Raw genomic sequence first — 23082 nt, 5'->3', positions numbered from 1 at the left:
AACTTGCACAATTGGTGGCTGACTAAATACTTTTTTTCCCCACTGTACATGGCACTATATCATGTTCCCACATGAGGCCATGAATGAACAATAACACCTACTAGGCCTCGTTTGCCATAGCAGGCAAGCATTAGATTAGAACACAAGATTTCACTCTGGACTTTGGAGACCATTATTCCGCATAAAGGGCCGTCAGTGTGCTGTTGCGCGCGCACAGTGTGCTTTTGCCGGCGTGCAGTGTGTAGTTGTGTGCAGGCAGTGTACCATTGGCCTCGTTTGCCATAACAGGCTAGCATTAAAATATAACACAATATTTCACTCTTGACTTTGACGACTATTATTGCGCGCAAAGGGCCAGCAGTGTGCTATTGTACGCACGCGCTTAGTGTACTATTGTTTTGGGTGCCCAGTGTATTGTGTTGGGCGCGCGGTCCTAAAAAAAAGAAGCAAAGCATCCCTTCCAGTAACCGACAGAGGAGTCCTCCGCAATGGGCCAATCGGGGTGGTGGGGAGATGGTGTCCAATCAGCAGATGCCACTGCCGGCTTTATACATTTCACATGGGCATTTCGAGGCTATACGCTGACTGCAAATTCACCCTTGGCAAAGCCTACAGGAAGCAGCTCAACGCCAAGTCTGCACGCAGGAGCGCCTCCCAGTTACAGGCCCGGCACCGTGTCTCAGAGAGATCCGTCGTTACCAAAGGGCCACTGAGCTGCTCATCCGCATTGTGCCCTTCCAGCGCCTGTGGAGAAAAATCGCCGACCTGCGCTTCCAGAGCTCCGCCGTGATGGCCCTGCAGGAGGCTAGCGAGACTTACCTGGTCGGTCTGTTCGAGGACACCAAACTGTGTGCCATCCACGCAAAGAGGGTGACCATCGTGTCCTAAGACATCCAGCTGGCCCGCCTTATTCGCAGAGAGCGCGCATAAATTATGACTTGATCTCCAAAATCCCACCTCCATATTTCCATCAAAAAGGCACAATTGATATATTTATTCGTGGTCCTCTGTAGCTAAATTGGTAGAGCATGGCGCTTGTAACGCCAGGGTAGTGGGTTCGATCCCCGGGACGTATAAATGTATGCGCACATGACTGTATGTCGCTTTGGATAAAAGCGTCTGTTAAATGGCTTATTATATATGCGCACCTCTACATTTCTCACCATGTATGTTGTTAACTAACCCGTCTAAAAGCTACGTATTGCACGTTTTACTTGCCTGAGGCGTTGAAATAAAAGGCACCTGCTGGACCAGAAGTCATGTGGCCAACACTCTGCTTAAAATCATTAAGAGCTATAAGGAGTCCATCAACTAACTGGTCAGTCAAGTCATCTAGGGAGGGATTTCATGGCCACCTGCTGGAGCAGAAGTAATGTTTGCCAACACTGGCCTTAAAATCATTAGGAGCTATAAGGAATAAGTCAACTCATCATTCAAGTAATATAGGGAGGGATCTTAGCACCACCTGCTGGATCAGAAGTACTCTTCACGTAGGCTCAGAGAGCCATCATCTCTCAACCGGTGCAATTTTCATAAGTATGTGGTAAAAAAAAAATACAACAACAGCTCATCATATAGGCAGTGGTTTCAAAACTCTAAGCACATGTTCAAGTAGAGCACACCAAATCATACAGGTACTTATTCACCACACAGAATCAGTGTTTAATCTAGAAATACATGCTTCGCATTGCAATACATGTTCTTGTAAAGTCATTGCTTTCCACAATGCAATGCTCACATCACTTTCCGTGTGATATTGTTGTTCATTTGTTCAAATGTATTTGACTATGACCTAATCCGACTGCTCTGAATTCATAATCACTTCACGGTTTGGTGTTAACCTACCGATTTTCAACTGCTTTGCCTACTGCAGATTAGGAACACTGTCATGAAAATGTATGGGTGGGAATTCTAAAATGAGGGTAACTCCCCTTAAGGTAAATGTCTGTGTTCTGAGTGGCAAAAAAAACAACAATGTTTTATAACATTTAGATATGTGTATACTGGCTGTCCTTAGGCAAACGCATTTAGAAGGGAAAGAAGTGGAACCAATTAATACTTTTCTTGCTCTTCAATCAAAACAAAACCTTCACAAAGTGGTGCGTTTTGCCCCAAAATGACCCCTGAGGATTAGTGTGTTCTCATTTGTCAGTAATTGACCCTGACATACTCCCTTTAAATTGTACTATTTTACTCAAATATATACTGTAATGTACTACTATTATGATGATGACTATTATGATTTTACTTCACGGTAAGTAGAGCAAAATGCTGATATTGACAAGATCAGAGACTCGTTCGTTCCTTTTTTCAAACTCCCCGACGGTAGATGGCGCTGATGAGCGCCACTGAACCATATGCGCTGCACCCCGAAGTTAGTGACAGAAGAAGAGATACTATTGCTGCGAAAGACAACAGGAGTTGAAACGGTCACTACCTCAAGAAGTCTGATAATAAGCTGAGCTGAGACTAGGTATGTAACAATGAAATGTCGTCCAATTGAGTACTCACTCTCTTAAACTTTAAATCTTGAAATAAATTATTTGTTTGTGCATGTGAACATGATTTAGTGTGGTGAATGTATTCCAAAGAATTTAACATAAATACAGGAAATTATGCGCAAAAATCAGCCGCTTTTGCAAGTCAAATCTATGCTGGCCAAATGTGCATTATTGTAATGACAGTTTTTTTATTACATGTTTTGTCTGCGCATTTGTTGGGTCGTATGTGACCGATGGTTAGCGAGCTCTCGTTTGGTCATGTGTTACTAGCTAACGTAGCCTAGACTAGCTAACTAGCTAGCTAACTTGTAGCTAATTTCCCCCTAACCTCTGACACTCTCTAGCGGTTGGAGGACTAAATCACCTCGAGCTCCCCATAATTTGCAAATAAATTCATTAAAAATTCTACAATGTGATTTTCTGGAGAAAAAAAATCTCATTTTGTCTGTCATAGTTGACTTGTACCTATGATGAAAATTACAGGCCTCTCATCTTTTTAAGTGGGAGAACTTGCACAATTGGTGGCTGACTAAATACTTTTTTCCCCCACTGTATATATTCTATTCTATTCTATTGTAGGTTTCGGCACCCAGGGGAAACAATCCCGCCACTGGGGAAGCGGTGGTGGGAAATGTTCAGGAGGAGGCACATGATCCTGAGCATGAGGAGGCTGGACACCCAGGACAGGGGGAGTGCTGAGTGTGCCACACGTCCGACGACGGACACCTTCTTCGCTTCTTATGAGAAGCACTTGGTGGAGAGTGGGTTGAGGGAGAAACCCAGACAAATCTACAACTGCGATGAGTCTGGGTTTCGTAGCGACCAGAGCAGGCACAAAGTGCTGGCTCCCCGGGGCGCAAAACACGTGTACCAGCAGGCTCCTGGGACCAAGGAGCACATCACAGTGCTGGCCTGCTTCAACGCAGCTGGGGAGGATGTTTCCCCGGTGGCCACTACACACTGGGAGGCCCCCCTCCAAGCCTTGGCTAGCAGTGGCTACATTGACGGGGACCTGTTCAGGAAGTGGTTTCTGCACTTCTTTAAGCATGCAGTGAAGGAGCGCCCTCTCCTTCTCCTCTTCGATGGGCACAAGAGCCACATGGACCCGGAGGTGATCGCGGCGGCACTAAGGGAAGGGGTTATACTTCTTTGTCTTCCACCACACTGCACCCGTGTCCTGCAGCCGCTGGACGTGGCATACTTTGGCCCTTTAAAGGCTGAGTTCTCCGAGGTAGCTGGAGACCATAGCCATTTTGACCACTCCTACATGGTAAACAAATCAGAATTTGCCAGAGTATTCCGCTACTCGTACCAGCGATGCAAGGACATGCGCTATGTGGTGGAAGGGTTTAAGAAGTGTGCCCTCTTCCCTTCTTGACCCTTCAGCCATTGAAGGGTCCCGTTTAATGTTGTCTCGGTCCCTACTGAGTCCCACCACCGCCTCTCCTGGAACCAGCAGCACTGTGCCATCCGTCAGCGCCTCCTCCCCAGCGACCGCAGGAGGACCCTCAGCCCCATCTCCAGTCCCAGTCCCTGCTCCAGTCCCAGGCCTAGCTCTAGAAGAGCACCCTCTAATAGAGGGTGGGCTGATAGCGAAGGACCTGGGGCACATCCTTACTGTCCTGAAGTATCGGCTGGACCGATACAGAAGAGTCGCTGTGATCGCCACGTGCCTCACCGGGGAGGAATACACGCGCCGGTGGCAGGAGAGGGGTGAGAAGGAGAGGGGAAAGAGCGTCGGGCAGCCCTCAGAACACAGAGGGCACAGGAGAGGGCTGCCGTGGATGAGACCATTGGCGCCATCGCCTCTGCAGGACCCCCTGCTGGAACCACTCCTGACAGCTGTATCACCACTGCCAGTGCCTCCCGGTGTGCAACACCTGTAGGAGCCGCCGGAGTCCCCAGCTGCAGAAGGCCACGTGCCTACTCTCCCGGCCACACCGTCGTCGGCCCCTCAACCCCACCGTTACAAACACCGGCTCCTCCAAGCCATCGTCGGCGGTTTTGTCCACCGCCACCGCGATGCACACCACCCACCCTGTCTGTCACCACCAACACAGCCTCCTCTGGACCAACTGCCTCCTCAGACTCCCCTGATCACACCACCTTAGCGGCCTCGTCTGGTGTCCCTGGCCCCCTGCAATTTGAATACCGCCACCTCCACAGGTAAACGCGTGTTAAATTACGAAGAAATGACTGTTTGTTATGTGTTTTATACAACAGCAATGTAAACAACAGAATCTCTCTTTACATATCTACAGTGCATAGCACCAGCCCTCAAGTCATCTCCACCTCCTCCAAAACCTCTGCAGCTTCCTCCAGAGGTATTGGTGTAAAAAAGTTGAAAAGGGTTTTCATGAAACATGCTCTGTCTAACAGTACTTTTTCTCAAACTGCAGCACAGAGAAGGAAGAGAAAAGCTCCAGCGGTCACGCCACCCATGGCACCGCTCTCAGGTACTTCATCTGTTTTTCTCTCTCTCTCTCAGTTGTATCAATTACTATTGTTGCTGAAGAACTTCTACATTTTGTAAAACCATATTAATCCATTTGTATTATTTGGTATAAAAGAAGACCACCTGCTGTGCTCGCTGCGGGGAGCGTGATCCGCCTGCAAGCTCCTCTCAGGAGTGTAGATCCGAGGTGCCATGGTTGTGCTGTGACTTCTGTCAGCACTGGTTCCACTGCAGGTGTGTGCAGTGGGATCAAGAGGTAGCGGTGGAGCTGGATTATTATTGTGATTTTTGTGACCATTGGTCGAGATTGAATTGTTTGTGTTCAGATGAAATTATTTATTTGTACAAAAAAATTAAAGTCTAAAATGTAATATATATATATATTTATGGAACCACTCTTGTGTAGTTCTTCCTTTACTTTCCAAGTGCATCTCTGCAACAAACTCCAAGTGTTTTCATTGTTTATGTCAATGCACATAACTGAAATTAAAGGTTTATTTGATGTAAATTATTAATACTCATATTTTAGAATTCAACTGTTATCTACTTTCTCACAACATAAGATGAATCTGTAAAACAAATGATGAGACATTATTTGGTTACAACACTGAATATGTTGGTGATGGACCATTTTTTAATCGTCCTCAAGAGGGCCACGCAATGAAAAGTGGACAGGCAAATCATTATTTTTTACCGGAAGCCTAGCCAACTAGTCAAACACTTCCGGTACGCGGTCGGTGTGTCTCTTCTTGAACAAAATTGAACGGATATATCTTGTAATGGAACTGAATAGTAAGGTGGCCAATAACTTGGGGCCGAATTGCGATAATACGTGACGTTTTTTTTCCAAAACCGCTCATCAAAAAGCTGATAATAGTAGTATTTCCACTGAAATGTCAAACTTGCTAATTGCTAACCCGTTAGCTAACATTTTGACACCACCAATAATCACCTAACATTGATGGCTTGATCACAAGATAACACTGTTGAAGGTAATGAATTATTTAAAACCCTGTTGAATATGCCGAGAATACGGGGTTCCACGCTACGTTTCCTCGTCCTCTTTTTTGTCATACTACCTTTAGCTAGAAGGTAGCTAGCTAACATAAGGGTGCTTGTGCTAGCTAGGTTACTTGCTAAGCTAACGTTAGCTAATTTAGGTTTGTCTGCCCATGTGTATTAGCGCGAGCTAGCTAGTAGCATATCAATCGTGTGTCAGCCCTTGATTGCTAACGTACGTTAGCTAAAAGCTAGCTGCTGTAATGGCTATGGAAATAATCAATTTTGTCACAATTCGTAGCTACTTGTTGTAGTTGCAGGGTCTTGATAAAATGGGTTAATGGTTATGTTTAGTCGTCTAGATTCTTCTTTTAACAGATGTGGCCGCTCAGAGAATAGAATTAGTAACATGCAAAGAAGGACCACACAAGGGTGATTCCAGGAAATATGACCAATACATTTGCACGCCAAAAGACAGGAAGTGATCAACCAGTGTCCCAGTGTTGAAGACATGAAAGACAGATAGCCTGCTCTGTTTAGAAGCCTCTCAGGTGAGTCAGCAGGCAAAAAAAGAAAATGCCAAATGATATGTCTTCACTATGACAAACCTCTTTGTTATGAGCCTTGCTTGATGATATTTCAGTATTTGTCTTTCAGATCAATGAACAATTCCACAGGCTCACCGCAAAGCATCTTGAGGCAAGGTTTATGCAGGACACCCCTAAGCTGCTGTCCTTATTCCATTCCAAGGGAGGAGTACTTTCAGACAGATTGCGGGTCATGCTGGATGGTAAAGTATCCTCAGGAAAAATGCACTGTTTTGTATTTAGCTGGCTGATGTTCGGTGCTGCAATTTAAGCCACAGGCCCCGCTGTGCTACCCAAGCATTGTACACCTTTTGCTAATATAGGATACTTGGGTCGGTGATTTCATAGATTTCACATGCACAGATTGAATCCAATGAGATCTGTGATTTTATTCTATATCAGGGTCATGATGTGAGTTCAGTGAGGAATTATTGTTCAGCTTTACTGGAGGTGGCCTCATTAAAGACTACCATGTGGGGGCAATAAAGCATTTTCATCCATGAATATTCGATGACGTGTGTGTGTGAGAGGGAGAGAAAGTTCACTGCAATCTGATAACAAATAAGGGCATGTCGTAATCCAGGTGCAATAAAATGTGTTCCCCACATTGACAGAATGTCTGTATTTGTGTGTTATTTATTTTACAGGAAGCTGAGGGGGGTCATTTCCTGCAAGAACATGTAAAGGAAATCTATGCTATCAACTAGGAGGGTGCCGTGGCGAGTGATGGTCCAGAGGAGGTAGGCGTCATCCTTAAGTGATCACCGGTCTGAGTTTTGCAAAGGCTTCTGCCATTCTTCTTGGCATGACATACAGTGAGGGGAAAATAGTATTTGATCCCCTGCTGATTCTGTACGTTTGCCCACTGACAAAGAAATAATCAGTCTATAATTTGAATGGTAGGTTTATTTGAACAGTGAAAGACAGAATAACAGCAAAAAATTCCAGAAAAAAACGCATGTCCAAAATGTTATAAATTGATTAGCATTTTAATGAGGAAAAAAGTATTTGACCCCCTCTCAATCAGAAAGATGTCTGGCTCCCAGGTGTCTTTTATACAGGTAGCGAGCTGAGATTAGGAGCACACTCATAAAGGGAATGCTCCTAATCTCAGCGTGTTACCTGTATAAAAGACACCGGTCCACAGAAGCAATCAATCAGATTCCATACTCTCCGCCGTGGCCAAGACCAAAGACCTCTCCAAGGATGTCAGGGACAAGATTGTAGACCTACACAAGGCTTGAATGGGCTACAAGACCATCGCCAAGCAGCTTGGTGAAAAGGTGACAACAGTTGGTGCGATTATTCGCAAATGGATGAAACGCAAAAGAACTGTAAATCTCCCTTGGCCTGGGGCTCCGTGCAAGATCTCACATCGTGGAGTTGCAATGATCATGAGAACGGTGAGGAATCAGCCCAGAACTACACGGGAGGATCTTGTCAATGATCTCAAGGCAGCTGGGACCATAGTCACCAAGAAAATAATTGGTAACACACTACGCCGTGAAGGACTGAAATCCTGCGGCGCCCGCAAGGTCCCCCTGCTCAAGAAAGCACATATACAGGCCCGTCTGAAGTATGCCAATGAACATCTGAATGATTCAGAGGAGAACTGGGTGAAAGTGTTGTGGTCAGATGAGACCGAAATCGAGCTCTTTGGCATCAACTCAACTCGCCGTGTTTGGAGGAGGAGGAATGCTGCCTATGACCCCAAGAGCACCATCCCCACCGTCAAACATGGAGGTGGAAACATTATGCTTTGGGGGTGTTTTTCTGCTAAGGGGACAGGACAACTTCACCGCATCAAAGGGATGATGGACGGGGCCATGTAACGTCATCTTGGGTGAGAACCTCCTTCCCTCAGCCAGGGCATTGAAAATGGGTCGTGGATGGGTATTCCAGCATAACAATGACCCAAAACACACGGCCAAGGCAACAAAGGAGTGGCTCAAGAAGAAGCACATTAAGGTCCTGGAGTGGCCTAGCCAGTCTCCAGACCTTAATCCCATAGAAAATCTGTGGAGGGAGCTGAAGGTTCGAGTTGCCAAACGTCAGGCTCGAAACCTTAATGACTTGGAGAAGATCTGCAAAGAGGAGTGGGACAAAATCCCTCCCGAGATGTGTGCAAACCTGGTGGCCAACTACAAGAAACGTCTGACCTCAGTACTTGGTGGCGAAACCCTTGTTGGCAATCAAAGTCATGTTTTGCAGAGGGGTCAAATATTATTTCCCTCATTAAAATGCAAAAGAATTTATAACATTTTTGACATGCGTTTTTCTGGATTTTGTTGTTATTCTGTCTCTCACTGTTCAAATAAACCTACCATTACAATTATAGACTGATCATGTCTTTGTCAGTGGGCAAACGTACAAAATCAGCAGGGGATCAAATACTTTTTCCCCTCACTGTATGCTCTGAATCTCAGCCACCCCTAAAAGCCGGAGTACACGTTCAAGGCATTCCAGAAAGTGTTTGTGGAGCTGGACTGCTCAAAGCTCACAGTCAAGATGACAGGCCTCAAGAACAAATGACTGTCTTAAGCAGAATGACAGGCCAGAGGACAATTGTCATAGACTGAATGTCAGGGTTACTTTGTAACACCTTCGTAGTTAAACGCTGAGGTGCCTTTTGGAACTCTTCTCTCCCTTCATTTTTTCTGGTAGCAGGTCAGGAACGGTGTCCTCTACCACAGGCCCGCTTGTTGTCGGTGAAGCCTCCTGGGCCACAGAATCTGTGCTGGGACCAACCTCTGCCTACCGGGGGATGGTCACCGAGAGGCGGGGCTCGAGCACATTGCGGTCTGGGACCCCGTCCCCGATGGGCCCGTGGCGGTCATCTAGGCTAAAGAGGTTAGAGGGTAAGGAAGACACGTTTATTCTGCAAGGTGTGTTTTAAAGGGTCACTGCCATGGTATTTTCCATTGTGTTTTTGTATACAAGAGATACCAAATAGGTGTTTTTAATGAAGGATGTCATTGTAAAATGTAATGTCCATTTTGTTCTCATACAGTTGCGGTTTGAAATTTCCATTTTTGAATCCGTTGTACCATTTTGAGGTTTCATCAAGGTACACACATTTTACCACTGGTATTTTGACAATTCTACCATCAATCAATCAATCAATCAATGAAGTGGATCTATAAAGCCCTTTTCACATCAACAGATGTCACAAAGTGCTATGCAGAAACCCAGCCTAAAACCCCAAACGGCAAGCAATGCAGATGTAGAAACGCGGTGGCTAGGAAAAACTCCCTAGAAAGGCACAAACCTAGAGAACAACCAGGCTCTGAGGGGTGGCCGGTGCCCTTCTGCCTGTGCCGGGTAGAGATTATAACAGTACGTGGCCATTAAGGGCACATTTCTCTCCAAGATGTTCAAACGTTCATAGACGACCAGCAGGGTCAAATAATAAGCACAGTGGTTGTAGAGGTTGCAACAGGTCAGTCGGTACAGTCGGTACATCAGGAGTAAATGTCACTTGGCTTTTCATAGGCGGCCATTTAGAGGTTGAAATTGCAGCAGGTGCGGTACAGATTTCTATTGGGAACTGTTGAAAAAAGGCACACCTACAACATTAATGGGTTAAAGGAAAAATGACCAAAGTAATATAGGTGGCATCCATCAGCAGTGCTCGTGAACAGAGAAATGTTATAGGAACAAACGAGTAAAAGTGTTTAGATTATTGGGGTTGTTCATTGTTTTGGCATTGTAGTTTGAAAAATATCCCACAGTGCAAACACGAGCTATTTGAGCCTCCATTTCCATAGGTGTCCATGGTTACTATGAGAATATTTTTTTCCCTGTGACGTCTATGGGGTTGAAGCTCCATTGTATCTCTCGTAAGTAATGGTTCTGCCCACAGAGATCCTATACTAGTTAGTGTTGTAGTTCCTATTTCTACGGTTTTGCCTACCTGCAGCAATCAGGATTTACCTGCAGTGTTGATTGCAAATCCGTAATTTGTCAAATCATAATAACAGATGTTTTGCAAACCGTTGATGTTTAAATAAATGGATTCCCGGTGTCCGGATACCTTTTCTCTTAAGGGATCTGATTGAGTGAATCCAAAGTAAAAATGTGAACATTTTTCTCACTTGGTCTAAATACATAATAGGATGAATCATTCAGGTAAAATAACACAATGTCTATTTGAGTTGAATCAACGTAATATAATACTTTTTTACCTCTATCATCTTTACTCAATGTATTGGACCACATCTAAACAACTTACTCAAGCTTATCTACTCATAAAAACAAGCAAAAAGATCTACTCAATAATATGACGTGTGCTTTTGTTGACTGTAATAGTTTGAGTACATTCCACAAAGTCATTTTTTACAGTGTATCTAAAGACACGTTTGTTGTGGTGATGCACTTTGTCTTTGACGTTGAACTTGCATTGAACAGACAAATCCATTTCGTTACAACCCTTTGGTAGTATGACTTAGGAATATTTGTTGATGATCCTAATGTCTATGCTTGAGTAGTGATTGGTTGTGGGTGAAATATTGCTGAGAACCCATCGTTACCTGCCCTTTTTTGACTATTGAGCAATTTAGAAACATTTGTTTTGCTATTGGATTCATAATGCTCACCTGGGACAAGTAATTCGTGAAAACCAGAGTTCAGCAGTTGGCATTAAAGCGATCGAACCAAGTCATCCTAATAGGCTAGTATTAGCCTAAAGCAGGGTTTCCCAAACTCTGGCCACGTTTTGGGAGTTTTTGCCCTAGCGCTACACAGCTGATTCAAAGAATCAACTCATCATCATCAAGCTGGGAGTATTAGAATCAGCTGTGGAGTGCTAGGGCAAAACGCAAAATGCGCACCCCTTGGGAACCCCAGGACTAAAACAAAAAGGGAATCACCATGATGTGCAGTACCCGAATGTAACCACAAGATGTCCTCCGTGCTCCACTGTAATGTTGTGGCCTCTGCATGAGTCTCTCAGCAGCACTGCAACATGGGACTCTCAAAGTCAGTTGGCATGCAATGTTTTTTCTTGACTGCATGCAAGGCTATTATTACACACAACTAATAGTGTCAATTATTCATCTGAACACAATTCTTGTTACTATTCGGCCTATATTATCACTCGTTTCTTTTTCCCCTCCTTTGTTAAACATTTTACTGTGCTACTATAGTCCAAAGGAAGTGGATGATGCCAGATGGTTGTGTATATACACACACACACACAAACATTGAAGCTAGACTTCAGGCAACTAAAAGGTGCAATACGTAGCTTTTAGACGTGTTAGTGAACAACATACATGGTGGCTAATGTAGAGGTGCGTGTATACATGGAACAATTGTGCCTTTTTGATGGAAATATGGAGGTGGCTCTTAAAAGAGCCTTTGGGGGATTTTGAAGTTCAGGTCATCCTCATTTATGCGCGCTCTCCGCGAATACGGCGGGCCAGCTGGATGTCCTTGGGCATGATGGTCACCCACTTGGCGTGGATGGCGCACAGGTTGGTGTCCTCGAACAGGCCGACCAGGTAAGCCTCGCTAGTCTCCTGCAGGGCCATCACGGCGGAGCTCTGGAAGCGCAGGTCGGTCTTGAAGTCCTGGGCGATTTCTCGCACCAGGCGCTGGAAGGGCAGCTTGCGGATGAGCAGCTCAGTGGACTTCTGGTAACGACGGATCTCTCTCAGAGCCACGGTGCCGGGCCTGTAACGGTGAGGCTTCTTCACACCGCCGGTAGCCAGGGCACTCTTGCGAGCAGCCTTAGTGGCGAGCTGCTTCCTAGGGGCTTTGCCACCGGTGGATTTGCGAGCGGTTTGCTTGGTTCTGATTTAAGGGTTTTTATTAAAAACTTACAAAAACCATACATCATAAATCATTCAATTTCAATACAATACAATATTTGCATCACGCCACACCATTCTCACACCAGTATCCTCTCACCCTCCTCTTTCCACCACCCAATCACTATTAACCAACCAACAACCCCATCATAATAAGAAAAAACTACACTATGCCATTTAGCAGACGCTGTACTTACCGTCATGCTTGCATACATTTTACATATGGGCGGCTTCGGGTTCCGAACCCACTACAAACGCCATGCTCTACCCCACTGAGCCACCTAGGACTACGAGAAAATAAACATAGAAATCACATCATGTATACCGGCTACGCCACATAGGACTATGAGAAACCAAACAAAAATCAAACTATAACACTAGATACACCTCAGGGGAGCACCTCCCCTCCCCTTTTTACCCTGCCACAAAAAACACACCCTCCTCCCTACCCCTCTATACTAAACCTAAACCCCCCCTCTACACTAATCCTAAACCCCCCTTCCACCTCTCCCGAGCAGCATGCTGCCCCCACTTCTTCTCCTCTCCCTTCATCCTCCCCCTCAAATTTCTCTCCACCCTCCTCACTATCCCCTCCACACCCCCTTCTCCCCCTGTCCTTTCCAATTTCTGCCTAGCCTCCCACAAACCCTGTTTAAAGAGGCTTATGAGAAGCCAGAGCAGAAACCTGTCCCTAACCGTCCCCCTCGCTCTCCCTACCCCTCTCTCTACCCTAGCCCATGTAACCACAAAATCCCCTCTCACCCTGCCTATCAGACCCTGTGCCCTAGCCCACACTACCCCGGCGAAAGCACAGTCCCAAAAAACATGGCGCACCGTCTCCTCCCCGCCACAAGTTGGCCTTGGGCAGGTGGGGGATCGAGTCAAGCCACGCCCGTACAAGATGGAACGTACGGGCAAGCCCTTATGGAGGCTCAACCAATTCAGGTCCTTGAGCCTGTTATCCAGACCTCGCACCTGCACTCCTTCCCAAACCACAGCCGGGATACCCAATACCGGCCCGGGACACCCTCCCCGTCTCACCTCCTCGTACAGGTGCCTGTGATCTAAACCTACTCGGGCTACTTCAACCTCGGGGTGACCACGCAGCCACTTGGCCGCATAGCCAAAGTGCCACGGCAGCTGTTCTGCCCGAGGACCCGTGTTAGTCCACACCATTACGCTTCTCGCCTGGTAAGAGAAGAACACCCGCAGGAGGTAACCAGACGGGTGTATTACCGGATGAGCCAGCTCAGTCAACAAATATGAAACAAAAATTGAATCCAGCTTGAGGGGGAAATGTGGTACCCCCCTACCTCCCTCCCCGATGGGACAGAGCATGCGTACCCTCGCAACATACTCTTGCCTGCCACCCCACATGAACTGGAACACCAGCCTCACTAGAGGCACTCTCAGACTCTCTGGCAATGGGTAGACGTATGCCATATACAATAGTGATGGCAACACACCCACCTTGAGGACCAGGACCTTGCCTATAAAAGACAATGACCTAGCCCTCCACATCCCCACCTTCCTCTGCACCACTGCGATGCATCTGTTCCAGTTCAGCGTCGCTGAGCCAGAGGTCTCAAAAAGGACCCCGAGAATCTTCAGGGCCCCACTACAGAGAGATAACCCCCCAGGCACATCCGTCCTCCCACGCCATCTTCCGAAATACTTAACGGATGACTTAGCGTGATTGAGGACCGCTCCCGACGCTCGGGTGAATTCCCCTATGATGGCAAGGGACCTAGTCAGGCACGAGTCCTTGCATAGCAACAAGGAAGTGTCGTCTGCGTACTGGGTCATCTTAACATGCAGCCCACCGCTTCCAGGGATAAGCATGCCCTCCACCCCTGTGTCTGCCCTAATGGCAGCCCCCAGAGGCTCCATGTACAGAACGAAGAGGAGTGCCGAGAGCGGGCACCCCTGCCTGACCCCAGACTCAAGGTCAAAAACGTCACCCATGTGACCGTTTACGTTCACCCGGCACCCTGCTCCGACATATAAAGCACGGATCCACCCTATATACTTCTCCCCAAAACCTAATCTGCCTAACACCCTGAAAAGAAAAGATCTATTCACTCGATCAAAAGCTTTAGCCTGGTCGAGTGCTGCTACCATTAGCGGCAGCCCTCTATCCTCTGCCCAAGCAATGGAGTCCCTGATCAAACTCAGGTTCCACCTAATAGAGTGTCCCTCTATCCCACACGTCTGATCCTCATGGACGACGTAGGGAAGGGCTGTGCGCAACCGGTCCGCTAGAACCTTCGCAAGTAGCTTGTAGTCTACGCACAGCATGGTCAACGGCCGCCAGTTGCCGAGATCTGTGGCGTCCCCCTTCTTGTACAGAAGTGACAGCACACCTACGGCCATCGATCCCCCCGGAACCCCTGTCTCGAGGATGGCCTTCAAGACTTCGAGGACTACTGGCCCAAGTATACCCCAAAACTTGAGGTAAAACTCAGCCGGCAGCCCATCCATCCCGGGCACCTTCCCTTTTCCCATCCTCCTGAGGGCGCTCTCAACCTCTTCTAGGGAGATCTCAGCCTCCATTGCTTTTCTAATGTCCTCCGGCACTTGCCGGGACAGGTGTTCTAAAAACACATTGCCCTGCTCTACATCTACTGCCCTCTCTTGAAAGAAACCTCGGAAATGCTCCGTGGTCACCTTGACCATTTCCTCCGTCTCTCTCACTACTCTACCGCTTTCTTCCCTAACCCCATACATTACCTTCCTACTCTGCCTTTCCCTTACTGATTTAAAGAACACGGCCGAACATGTTTCGTCGTGTTCTATAAAACCACTACGCGCCCGCATCAAGAAAGCGCGAGCCTTCCGCTCATGCACCTCCCTTAGCTGCGCCTTTAGGGCAGCGGATCTCTCCCAGTCTGCCGACCCGCCGAGGTTGCCTGCCTCAAGCTCGAGTTCTAGCAGCCTCTGGATATGATCCACCTCCCTCCTTTCCTCCCTCTTTTTCCTCTTCCACTGTCCTATTATAAAAACCCTCATCCTCACCTTCACTATTTCCCACCACTCTAACACCCCCTCACACATGGACCGGAGGCCTTCAAGCCCCCTAAAAAAATCTACAAAAGCGTTGACGAAAGCCTGCCCATCCAGCACCTCCCGTTCTAACTTCCAGTACCCCCTACCGAAGAGACAGACTGGTGCCCCCACCTGCAGGAGCACCCCGTCGTGGTCCGAAAAGAACACAGGCAACAAGCGCCCAGACAACTGACCCAGAGACCTAGATAGGAAAATATAGTCAAGCCTCCGCTCGACCCCCCCTAGAGTTGCGCCATGTTGGCCATGCCATCGCCGGAACAGTGTGCAGGCCCCCATCCACCAGACCATGGCTTGCCATTAGTCCGGCGACGGCTCCTGCACTACTATCCCTCCCCCTCCCTATATCTACATTGAAATCCCCCCCTATCACCAAGTGTCTATTTGTAGCACACAGCGGCTCCAGGCAGTCCACCATCTCCCTCCTGCCCGTTGCCAACTGTGGCCCGTACACCACAATAACCCTGTATCTACTCTCCCTTATCGTGACATCCGCTCCCAGTACCCTACCCTGCATACCCACAAAAGTGCCCTCCACCTTCACCTCCCTATTCCCACACAGAATCCCCACCCCTGATGAATGAACCCCCCCTATGCCCCACACCGACTCCCCCTTGTCCCACTCCCTCCTAAACCTTAAAACATCCCCACTATCCCTTAGGTGAACCTCCTGTATAAAACAAACATCAAAACCCACCCCCTCTAAATACCCAAAAACCGCCCTTCTCTTAACCCCCTCCCTTATTCCCCTCACATTTACCGTAACAAAAATAACCCCTGCCATAATACATATTACACATCACGCAATAATATTCCCCAAAACTCAAAAACCAAAACAGGAGGCTCACCTGATGCTCCCCTGCTCCATCTCCTCCAGCGGTGCCTCCGACCCCCCTTCAGGTGTCGTCCCCCCACTCTCCTCCATCTCCCCAGCCCAGGATGCCGGAATGGTGTTCGGCTCCCGGGTTTCCTGATCGCTGGGCTCACCACCATCCTCCTCCATCCCATCAACCCAGAAAACGGTTGGAAATAGCACCGGGGATCCAACGTCCTCTGCCCCCCCCTGCCACCCCCCAGTGGGTGCCCCCGGCAGTTGTGCATTGGGAGGGGTCAGCGCCGTGGGAGCTTCTTCCCCACCTCCCCCCTTCTCTCCCATTACTCGCTTCGCCTCCCCCTCTTCCCCCCCGCCCATCTCCCTCTTCCTATCCCCAGACCTCCCCCTCCTCTTCCCTCTCTTCTTCGTATGAACCGACAGCGGGGAAACCATAACCCCCCTAACCCCCAGCTCCTCCCTCACCTCCCTCAGCTCCTCCTCCCCTTCTCTCGCTCTCTCCCTACTCCCCCCCTCCGGCATCGCCCCTCTCCCCTTCTCCTCTCCTTCCAGGGCTGGGGCCGGCACCTCACCGACCTCCTCTCGCTGCTCCGTCTCTGGCACCTCCTCTCCCACTCTCCCCTCTGTCTCTGTCGCCGTCGCCGTTCCCGCCTCTCCTTCCTGTCCTTTTCCTGCCGTCCTCTGCCCGTCCTCCTCTCTTCCCGCTGCTTTTCCTGGCACCTCCTCTGTTGCAGCCGGACTTCCCTCTGGCCCTTGGCTCGGGTCTGGAACTCCCTCTCCACTTCCTCCCCCATCCCCCTCTCCTGCACCTGCTCCCCCCCCTGCAGCCGCTGCATACGACTTGTGGCGAGCCGTGCAGTCCCTCCACAGATGTGCTGATGATCCACACCCGTGGCATTTCTTTGGCTCACCACAGTCTTTCGCCTCGTGCGCCCCTGACCCACACACCCTGCACTTCCTCCCTCCACATGAGGTGAAATTATGTCCGTACGTCATGCAGCGTCTGCAGAACGGAGGCTGACGGGCATAAAATACTGTCCCCCTATCAGCCCCCAGGGAAAACATTGCTGGAGGATGAAGGTACCCCCCCAGGCCCCCTGGGTCTTCCTTTAATAAGGCCTGGAAACTCCTCCTCCCGTTCCAGAACCCGAGCGTGTCCTTGAGGAGCCTTGCTGAGGAGACATTGTCCATGTACCTCCCCAGAAAGGCCCTCACCTCCTCCTCCTTAACATGCGGGTTGTACATGTTAACAGTCACCACTCTGAAGCCGTTTCTCTCCAGGCTCGCCACTTCATAGTGGCACATGGGTCTAGCCTTCTCCACCACCTTCACCCTTCCCATGACCTCGTCATGCTTCCCCTCCGTGTGGAGCACGACATCATATGCCCCTTCCAGGGGATTCGCCTGGAGGCACAACACGTCCTTTACCTCCAGCTTCAGGACCCCCATGAGTATGTTCCTCCCGAACGTCTCCCTTCCAAAGGGCTCCATCTCCTTTTCCCTCCATGCGAACCTTATCGCGTTGGCAATACCCATCCTGGGAATCGCCCGATACTTTTTCGACTCCGCCATCTCCGCAAGGAGAATAGCGTTTGCACTTCTGCCCCGACTCTCTTATTTAAACTTGGCAAGTTCCAAAAAAAATTGCTTGGTTCTGGCCCTGTCGCTTCTCTGACAGTCGGGAGTATAGCCTCGAAATGCCTATGTGAAGTTTATAAAGCCGGCAGTGGCGCCTGCTGATTGGACACCATCTCCCCACCACCCCGATTGGCCCGTTGCGCAGGCCTCCTCCGTTGGCCATTGGACGGGAGGCCCGGCCTCTCCGTGCCGCCCCAAAATTCAAACCCCCGGTGCGCGCACGCAATAGTACGCCGCCGGCCCTTTACGCACAATAATAGTCGCCAAAGTCAAGAGTGACATCTTATAGCCACGTTGTAATCTAATGCTAGCCTGCTATGGCAAACGAGGCCTAGTAGGTGTTGTTGTTCATGCAAGGCCTCATGTGGGCACAGAATGTCGAAATAGTTGTGTATACACCCACTCAATGTGTGGCGGTCATAGAAAGGTACTTTGCGCTTTTGGAGAGCTAGGTGGTTGGCTCTTAAAAGAGCCTTTGGGGGTTGAGTAGTCAAGTTGAAGTCGCAGTAGCGAATTTACTTGGCTTTGACTGCCTTCTCGGTCTTCTTGGGGAGTAGCACTGCCTGGATGTTGGGCAGCACACCACCCTGAGCGATGGTCACACCGCCGAGCAGTTTGTTCAGCTCCTCGTCATTACGGACGGCCAGTTGCAGGTGACGGGGGATGATACGAGTCTTCTTGTTGTCACGGGCAGCGTTGCCGGCCAACTCCAGGATCTCAGCAGTCAGGTACTCGAGCACGGCGGCCAGGTAGACTGGTGCGCCAGCGCCCACACGCTCGGCATAGTTGCCTTTGCGCAGCAGCCTGTGCACACGGCCCACGGGGAACTGGAGCCCGGCACGGGATGAACGGGTCTTTGCCTTCGCCCTGGCCTTGCCTCCGGTTTTGCCTCTTCCGCTCATATTGGTAGCTTGAGAAAGTCACAGAAAGTCTGAATGAGCCGCTCGCCACTTCGAGAGCCGTACTTATACATCGCCACAAGAGGCAACGATTGGCCACCGGGCCTGTGTGGCCTTATCCAATTGGAGCGAGGGACAGACAGACTGACAGACAGACAGCCCTAAGCCGGTTCCCACCCACAGGCAGCGAGTGAGAGGCTACTATGTTTCCCTCCGACTTTGTTACTTTGTGTCATTTCGCGTGAGCGCCAAAATGTCCGAAATGAAATCCTCACATTATTTCTCTCCAAATGGGAAACAAACAGCTGGTGAGGGTGCACTCTTGAGTTTGAAATCGAAGCCACTATAGTATTGTTATTGTTATTACATGGCACTTGTAACACATCACAGCAGCCTGCCTCTGAACGGGAATAGCCCAGTGGCTCATATACAAATGGCTGGTGAGGGTGCACTCGTGAGTTCGAATTTCTAAGCCATTTTGGCCCTCTATTATATGCCTCTCCCTTCGCACACACCCAGAGTGGGACAATGTTGTGTGCGTAAAAGTAGCCTAGTGTGCGTAATTTCTTTTTCACGACAGGTAGTACATGGAAATCAATGCGCTTTCTATGGAAAGAGGTGGGTCGCTCTTAAAAGAGCCTTTTGTGGTACAACATGTGTTGAGTAGAACACTGTTTGTAATAGGTTTACTTCTTCTTGGGGGCTGCTTTCTTGGCCTTGGCTGCCTTGGGCTTGGCGGCTTTGGGCTTGGCTGCCTTTGTAGCCTTCTTGGGGCTCTTGGCTGCCTTCTTGGCCGCTGCGGCCGGCTTCTTCACCTTCTTGGGGCTCTTGGCGGCCTTTTTGGGTGTAGCGGGCTTCTTGGCCTTCTTGGGGGACTTCTTTGCGGTGACGGCCTTCTTTGCTGCTACCTTCTTGGGCTTCTTCGCCGCGGCGGGCTTCTTGGCGGCCACCTTCTTTACTTTGGGGACTGCGGCTTTCTTGGCGGGCTTCTTCGCCTCGACGGCTTTCTTGTTGAGCTTGAAGGAGCCGGATGCACCGGTGCCCTTGGTCTGGACCAGGGTGCCCTTGGTGACGAGGCTCTTGACTGCGATCTTGACGTGGGAGTTGTTCTTCTCCACGTCGTAGCCGCCTGCCGCCAGCGTCTTCTTGAGCGTGGCCAGGGACACGCCGCTCCTCTCCTTGGAGGCGGTCACAGCCTTGACGATGAGCTCGCCTACGCTGGGTCCCGCTTTCTTGGGCTTGGCTGCTGCCTTCTTCTTGGGTGCCTTGGCCGGCGCGGCGGCAGCGGGTGCTGGTGCGACTTCTGCCATGTCTGTCTGTCGTTTGGTCCGGTACACACACACACGGTCTGCGAGGAGTAGTTTGCTGTAGACGCTGCTCTGCGCTATTGAAGCTCCACACCGAGCAGGGGGCTGGCCTTAAACGCGACATGAGAACCATGTAGACTCAAGCCACCCAGCTCGGCTTCTCTGGGCTGGCCAAATGCTCTTTCACTTGTGTTTTCTGTTCGCCTATATCGTCCCAAAAGTCACCGACGGAGCCGTGTTTTTGGTCCAAAAGCAAACGGCCCAGTGAGCAGACTTGTCTCCGTTCAGAATAAAGTCATGTGGGCCGCGGAAGGGCCGTGCATTTTGTTGCGACTCGCTCAAAACCTCACCGTTGGACTGTCGGGTGTAGCGGTGCGCACTGGTTTTCCTGTGCTATTTGTCTCCTAAATGGCCTAAAAGTGCATCCGATTGCGAGCAGCACTTGTTGTGTAGTGAGCCGAGATGTCTGGCAAGGGAATCAAATGGTTTGGGGTCCCTTGATGTGGTCCAGGGTGTTTTAAAGAAGTGCCTTAAAACACATGCACCTGTGAGGCCTGGCTGAGACTAGTGTTGTACTTCAAGTTTCAAGTTGTATTCGTCGTATGTACAGGATCCACATGGTTTAAACTGTCCTATGACATGCTTACTTGCACTGTGTGTGTTATTGTATTAGTACTTTTTGTGCACTGGCAGTGTGTGTGTGTTGTTGTTGTATTTGTAGCCTACTATTTCTACACAGTGAGATTGTGTGTTGTCTTCCCCCCCCCTCCCTTCTGGTAGGTAGGTAGGTAGGTAGGTAGGTTGGCTGTCTCTACTAATATATTGTTCACCTGCTTGACTCCGCAGCGTGACTCGGCTCGGTCTTTGTGTCTGTGGGTCTTGGTGTCTGGCTGGCGCCCCATGGGCTATGGCGCGTTGATATAGGCCTAGATAGAGGGAGTCTCTCTCTCTCTGTCTCTCTCTGTCTCTGTCTTTCTCTCTCTCTCTTTCTCTCTCTGTCTCTCTCTCTCTCTCTCTCTCTCTCTCTCTCTCTCTCTCTCCGAGTGGGACAAGGGCTGCATATGTGGTTGGACTGGGAGAAGAATCCCAGCAGGTGCATGTGGGTCAGAAGGCTGATTGCGGCCTCTTTTCTTTTCCCTGTTGTATAGGCTATCCCCAAGGTAGTCATTGGAATCCACTACTGCTCCAACGACTATCTCACTCACTGTGTTATACTGTGACTTGGCCTACAGACACACTGCCTTTTATCCTGTTGCCTCGTGAGTGTAGTAGGGAGGAAAATACACTACGTGACTCAAATGTACTACACTTTACATGGACATTTTGAGTCATGTAGCAGACGCTCTTATCCAGAGCCACTTACAGTTAAGTGAGTGCGTACATTTTCATACTGGCCCCCCGTGGGAAACGAACCCGCAACCCTGGCGTTGCAAGCGCCGTGCTCTACCAACTGAGCTACAGGGGAATTTATATGTATGATGCGACCTTGACCGGAAATGACCCGTTGGCCAAAAGGGCTACGTTCATATATATATATATATATATTATTATATTCATTCATTCATGTTATTCACCCCCTTTTTATTCTTGCCATTATCATTCTCGTTCACATCATTAGGGTATAGTCCAATGATGGAGCATCCATTCACTCCATCCGTGTCCTACCGATTCAGGAAGTCAACTCAAAATGACTATCCGCTCATTAAACGACAAAAGGCATTTCTTTCCAATCAAACCCAACAGACTGCTTTTTTTATTTTTATTATTTACACCCTTTGTCAAATGGTGCCATTTTACATTGCCTTCACCTGGAATGGAGCCCGACAAACATGGGTTACTATTCAGCGCGCAAAGACACCAAAAAAGGCACGCTAAACCCCTACGCTGGAACGGGCAGGGGAAATGATACAATGTAGCCGCTCTCCGAGCCGGCGCGCGCCGCCCATTAAACAATGATACAATGTAACCGCGGTCGTACAATGTAACGCAGCCTACCTACGCATTCATTCGGTGGCGATGGAATTGCTTTTTTTACTGACAGAGTGGGTGGCTCTTAAAAGAGCCTTTGGGTTAGTAGAGCAGTCCAAATGCGCTGTTTACTTGGAGCTGGTGTACTTGGTTACGGCCTTGGTGCCCTCGGACACGGCGTGTTTGGCAAGTTCACCGGGGAGCAGCAGGCGCACTGCGGTCTGGATTTCCCTGGAGGTGATGGTAGAACGCTTGTTGTAGTGGGCCAGGCGAGAGGACTCTCCGGCGATACGCTCGAAGATGTCGTTCACGAAGGAGTTCATGATTCCCATGGCCTTGGAGGAGATGCCGGTGTCGGGGTGGACCTGCTTCAGGACTTTGTACACGTAGATGGCGTAACTCTCCTTCCTGGACTTTCTGCGCTTCTTGCCGCCCTTCCCTGCGGTCTTGGTGACGGCTTTCTTGGAGCCCTTCTTGGGCGCTGACTTTGCTGGCTCGGGCATGATGATATCTCATTGCTTCTCAGAAACGAATGAGGGGGTGAAGGGCGCTTACCCGTCTTATGAAGAGGAAGCTAAGCAAAGTCAGTGGCCGTGGACACTCCCCTGCTTGCTCATAGGCGCCCCTGCTATTTGCCCAGTGGAGCTCTAGTGCTCAAAAGAGCCTTCCACTCAGAGGCTAGCTTCCCGAACAAAGACAATAGAGGGCGCGCGCGGGTCCTCCCTCCCTCCCTCCCTCCTCTCTATAGCCTATGCTCTGTGACCGATGGGGAATTGTGTGTTTCAAAAGGGGGGGTGGGGTGTGGGGGGGCTTTAAAAGTTGTCCAAATGGCACGATTGTTGTGCCAAATAATGCTGGTGAAAGAATTGCCCACTTTGGCACCGTCAGACATAGGGCTCCCATTTTGGACTGTGTGTGTGTGTGTGTGTGTGTGTGTGTGTGTGTGTGTGTGTGTGTGTGTGTGTGTGTGTGTGTGTGTGTGTGTGTGTGTGTGTGTGTGTGCATGTGCGCGTGCGCGCGCTGTCC

The 23082-nt window shown here is 49.3% G+C and overlaps 3 protein-coding genes and 1 long non-coding RNA gene across 4 annotated transcripts; 1 reads left to right on the top strand and 3 right to left on the bottom strand.

The window, feature by feature from the left end:
* The first annotated feature begins 4621 nt into the window (after positions 1–4621).
* On the top strand, positions 4622–5204 carry LOC311132150. The gene is made up of 4 exons (XR_014613493.1): positions 4622–4667; positions 4763–4825; positions 4901–4957; positions 5072–5204. It is a non-coding gene; the product is annotated as an uncharacterized lncRNA (long non-coding RNA).
* Positions 5205–18397: 13193 nt separating this feature from the next.
* LOC311133028 (histone H2A) lies at positions 18398–18793 on the bottom strand (the record flags this gene model as incomplete). The annotated part of the gene is made up of 1 exon (XM_084166446.1): positions 18398–18793. The coding sequence occupies exon 1, from the start codon at positions 18782–18784 to the stop codon at positions 18398–18400; it is 387 nt and encodes a 128-aa protein (XP_084022572.1). The 5' UTR covers positions 18785–18793.
* Positions 18794–19467: 674 nt separating this feature from the next.
* Positions 19468–20130, bottom strand: LOC311132339 (histone H1-like; the record flags this gene model as incomplete). Its single annotated transcript, XM_084165585.1, has 1 exon — positions 19468–20130. The coding sequence occupies exon 1, from the start codon at positions 20089–20091 to the stop codon at positions 19468–19470; it is 624 nt and encodes a 207-aa protein (XP_084021711.1). The 5' UTR covers positions 20092–20130.
* Positions 20131–22184: 2054 nt separating this feature from the next.
* Positions 22185–22559, bottom strand: LOC311132297 (histone H2B; the record flags this gene model as incomplete). The annotated part of the gene is made up of 1 exon (XM_084165535.1): positions 22185–22559. One exon carries the CDS (start codon positions 22557–22559, stop codon positions 22185–22187), a length of 375 nt encoding a protein of 124 aa, XP_084021661.1.
* Between the last annotated feature and the right edge of the window lie 523 nt (positions 22560–23082).

This window comes from Coregonus lavaretus, assembly GCF_964263955.1.
Source record: "Coregonus lavaretus genome assembly, chromosome: 7".
Classification (NCBI taxonomy): Eukaryota; Metazoa; Chordata; class Actinopteri; order Salmoniformes; family Salmonidae; genus Coregonus; species Coregonus lavaretus.
The sequence above is the reverse complement of the archived record's forward strand: the minus strand, read 5'-3'. Positions and strand labels throughout refer to the sequence as shown.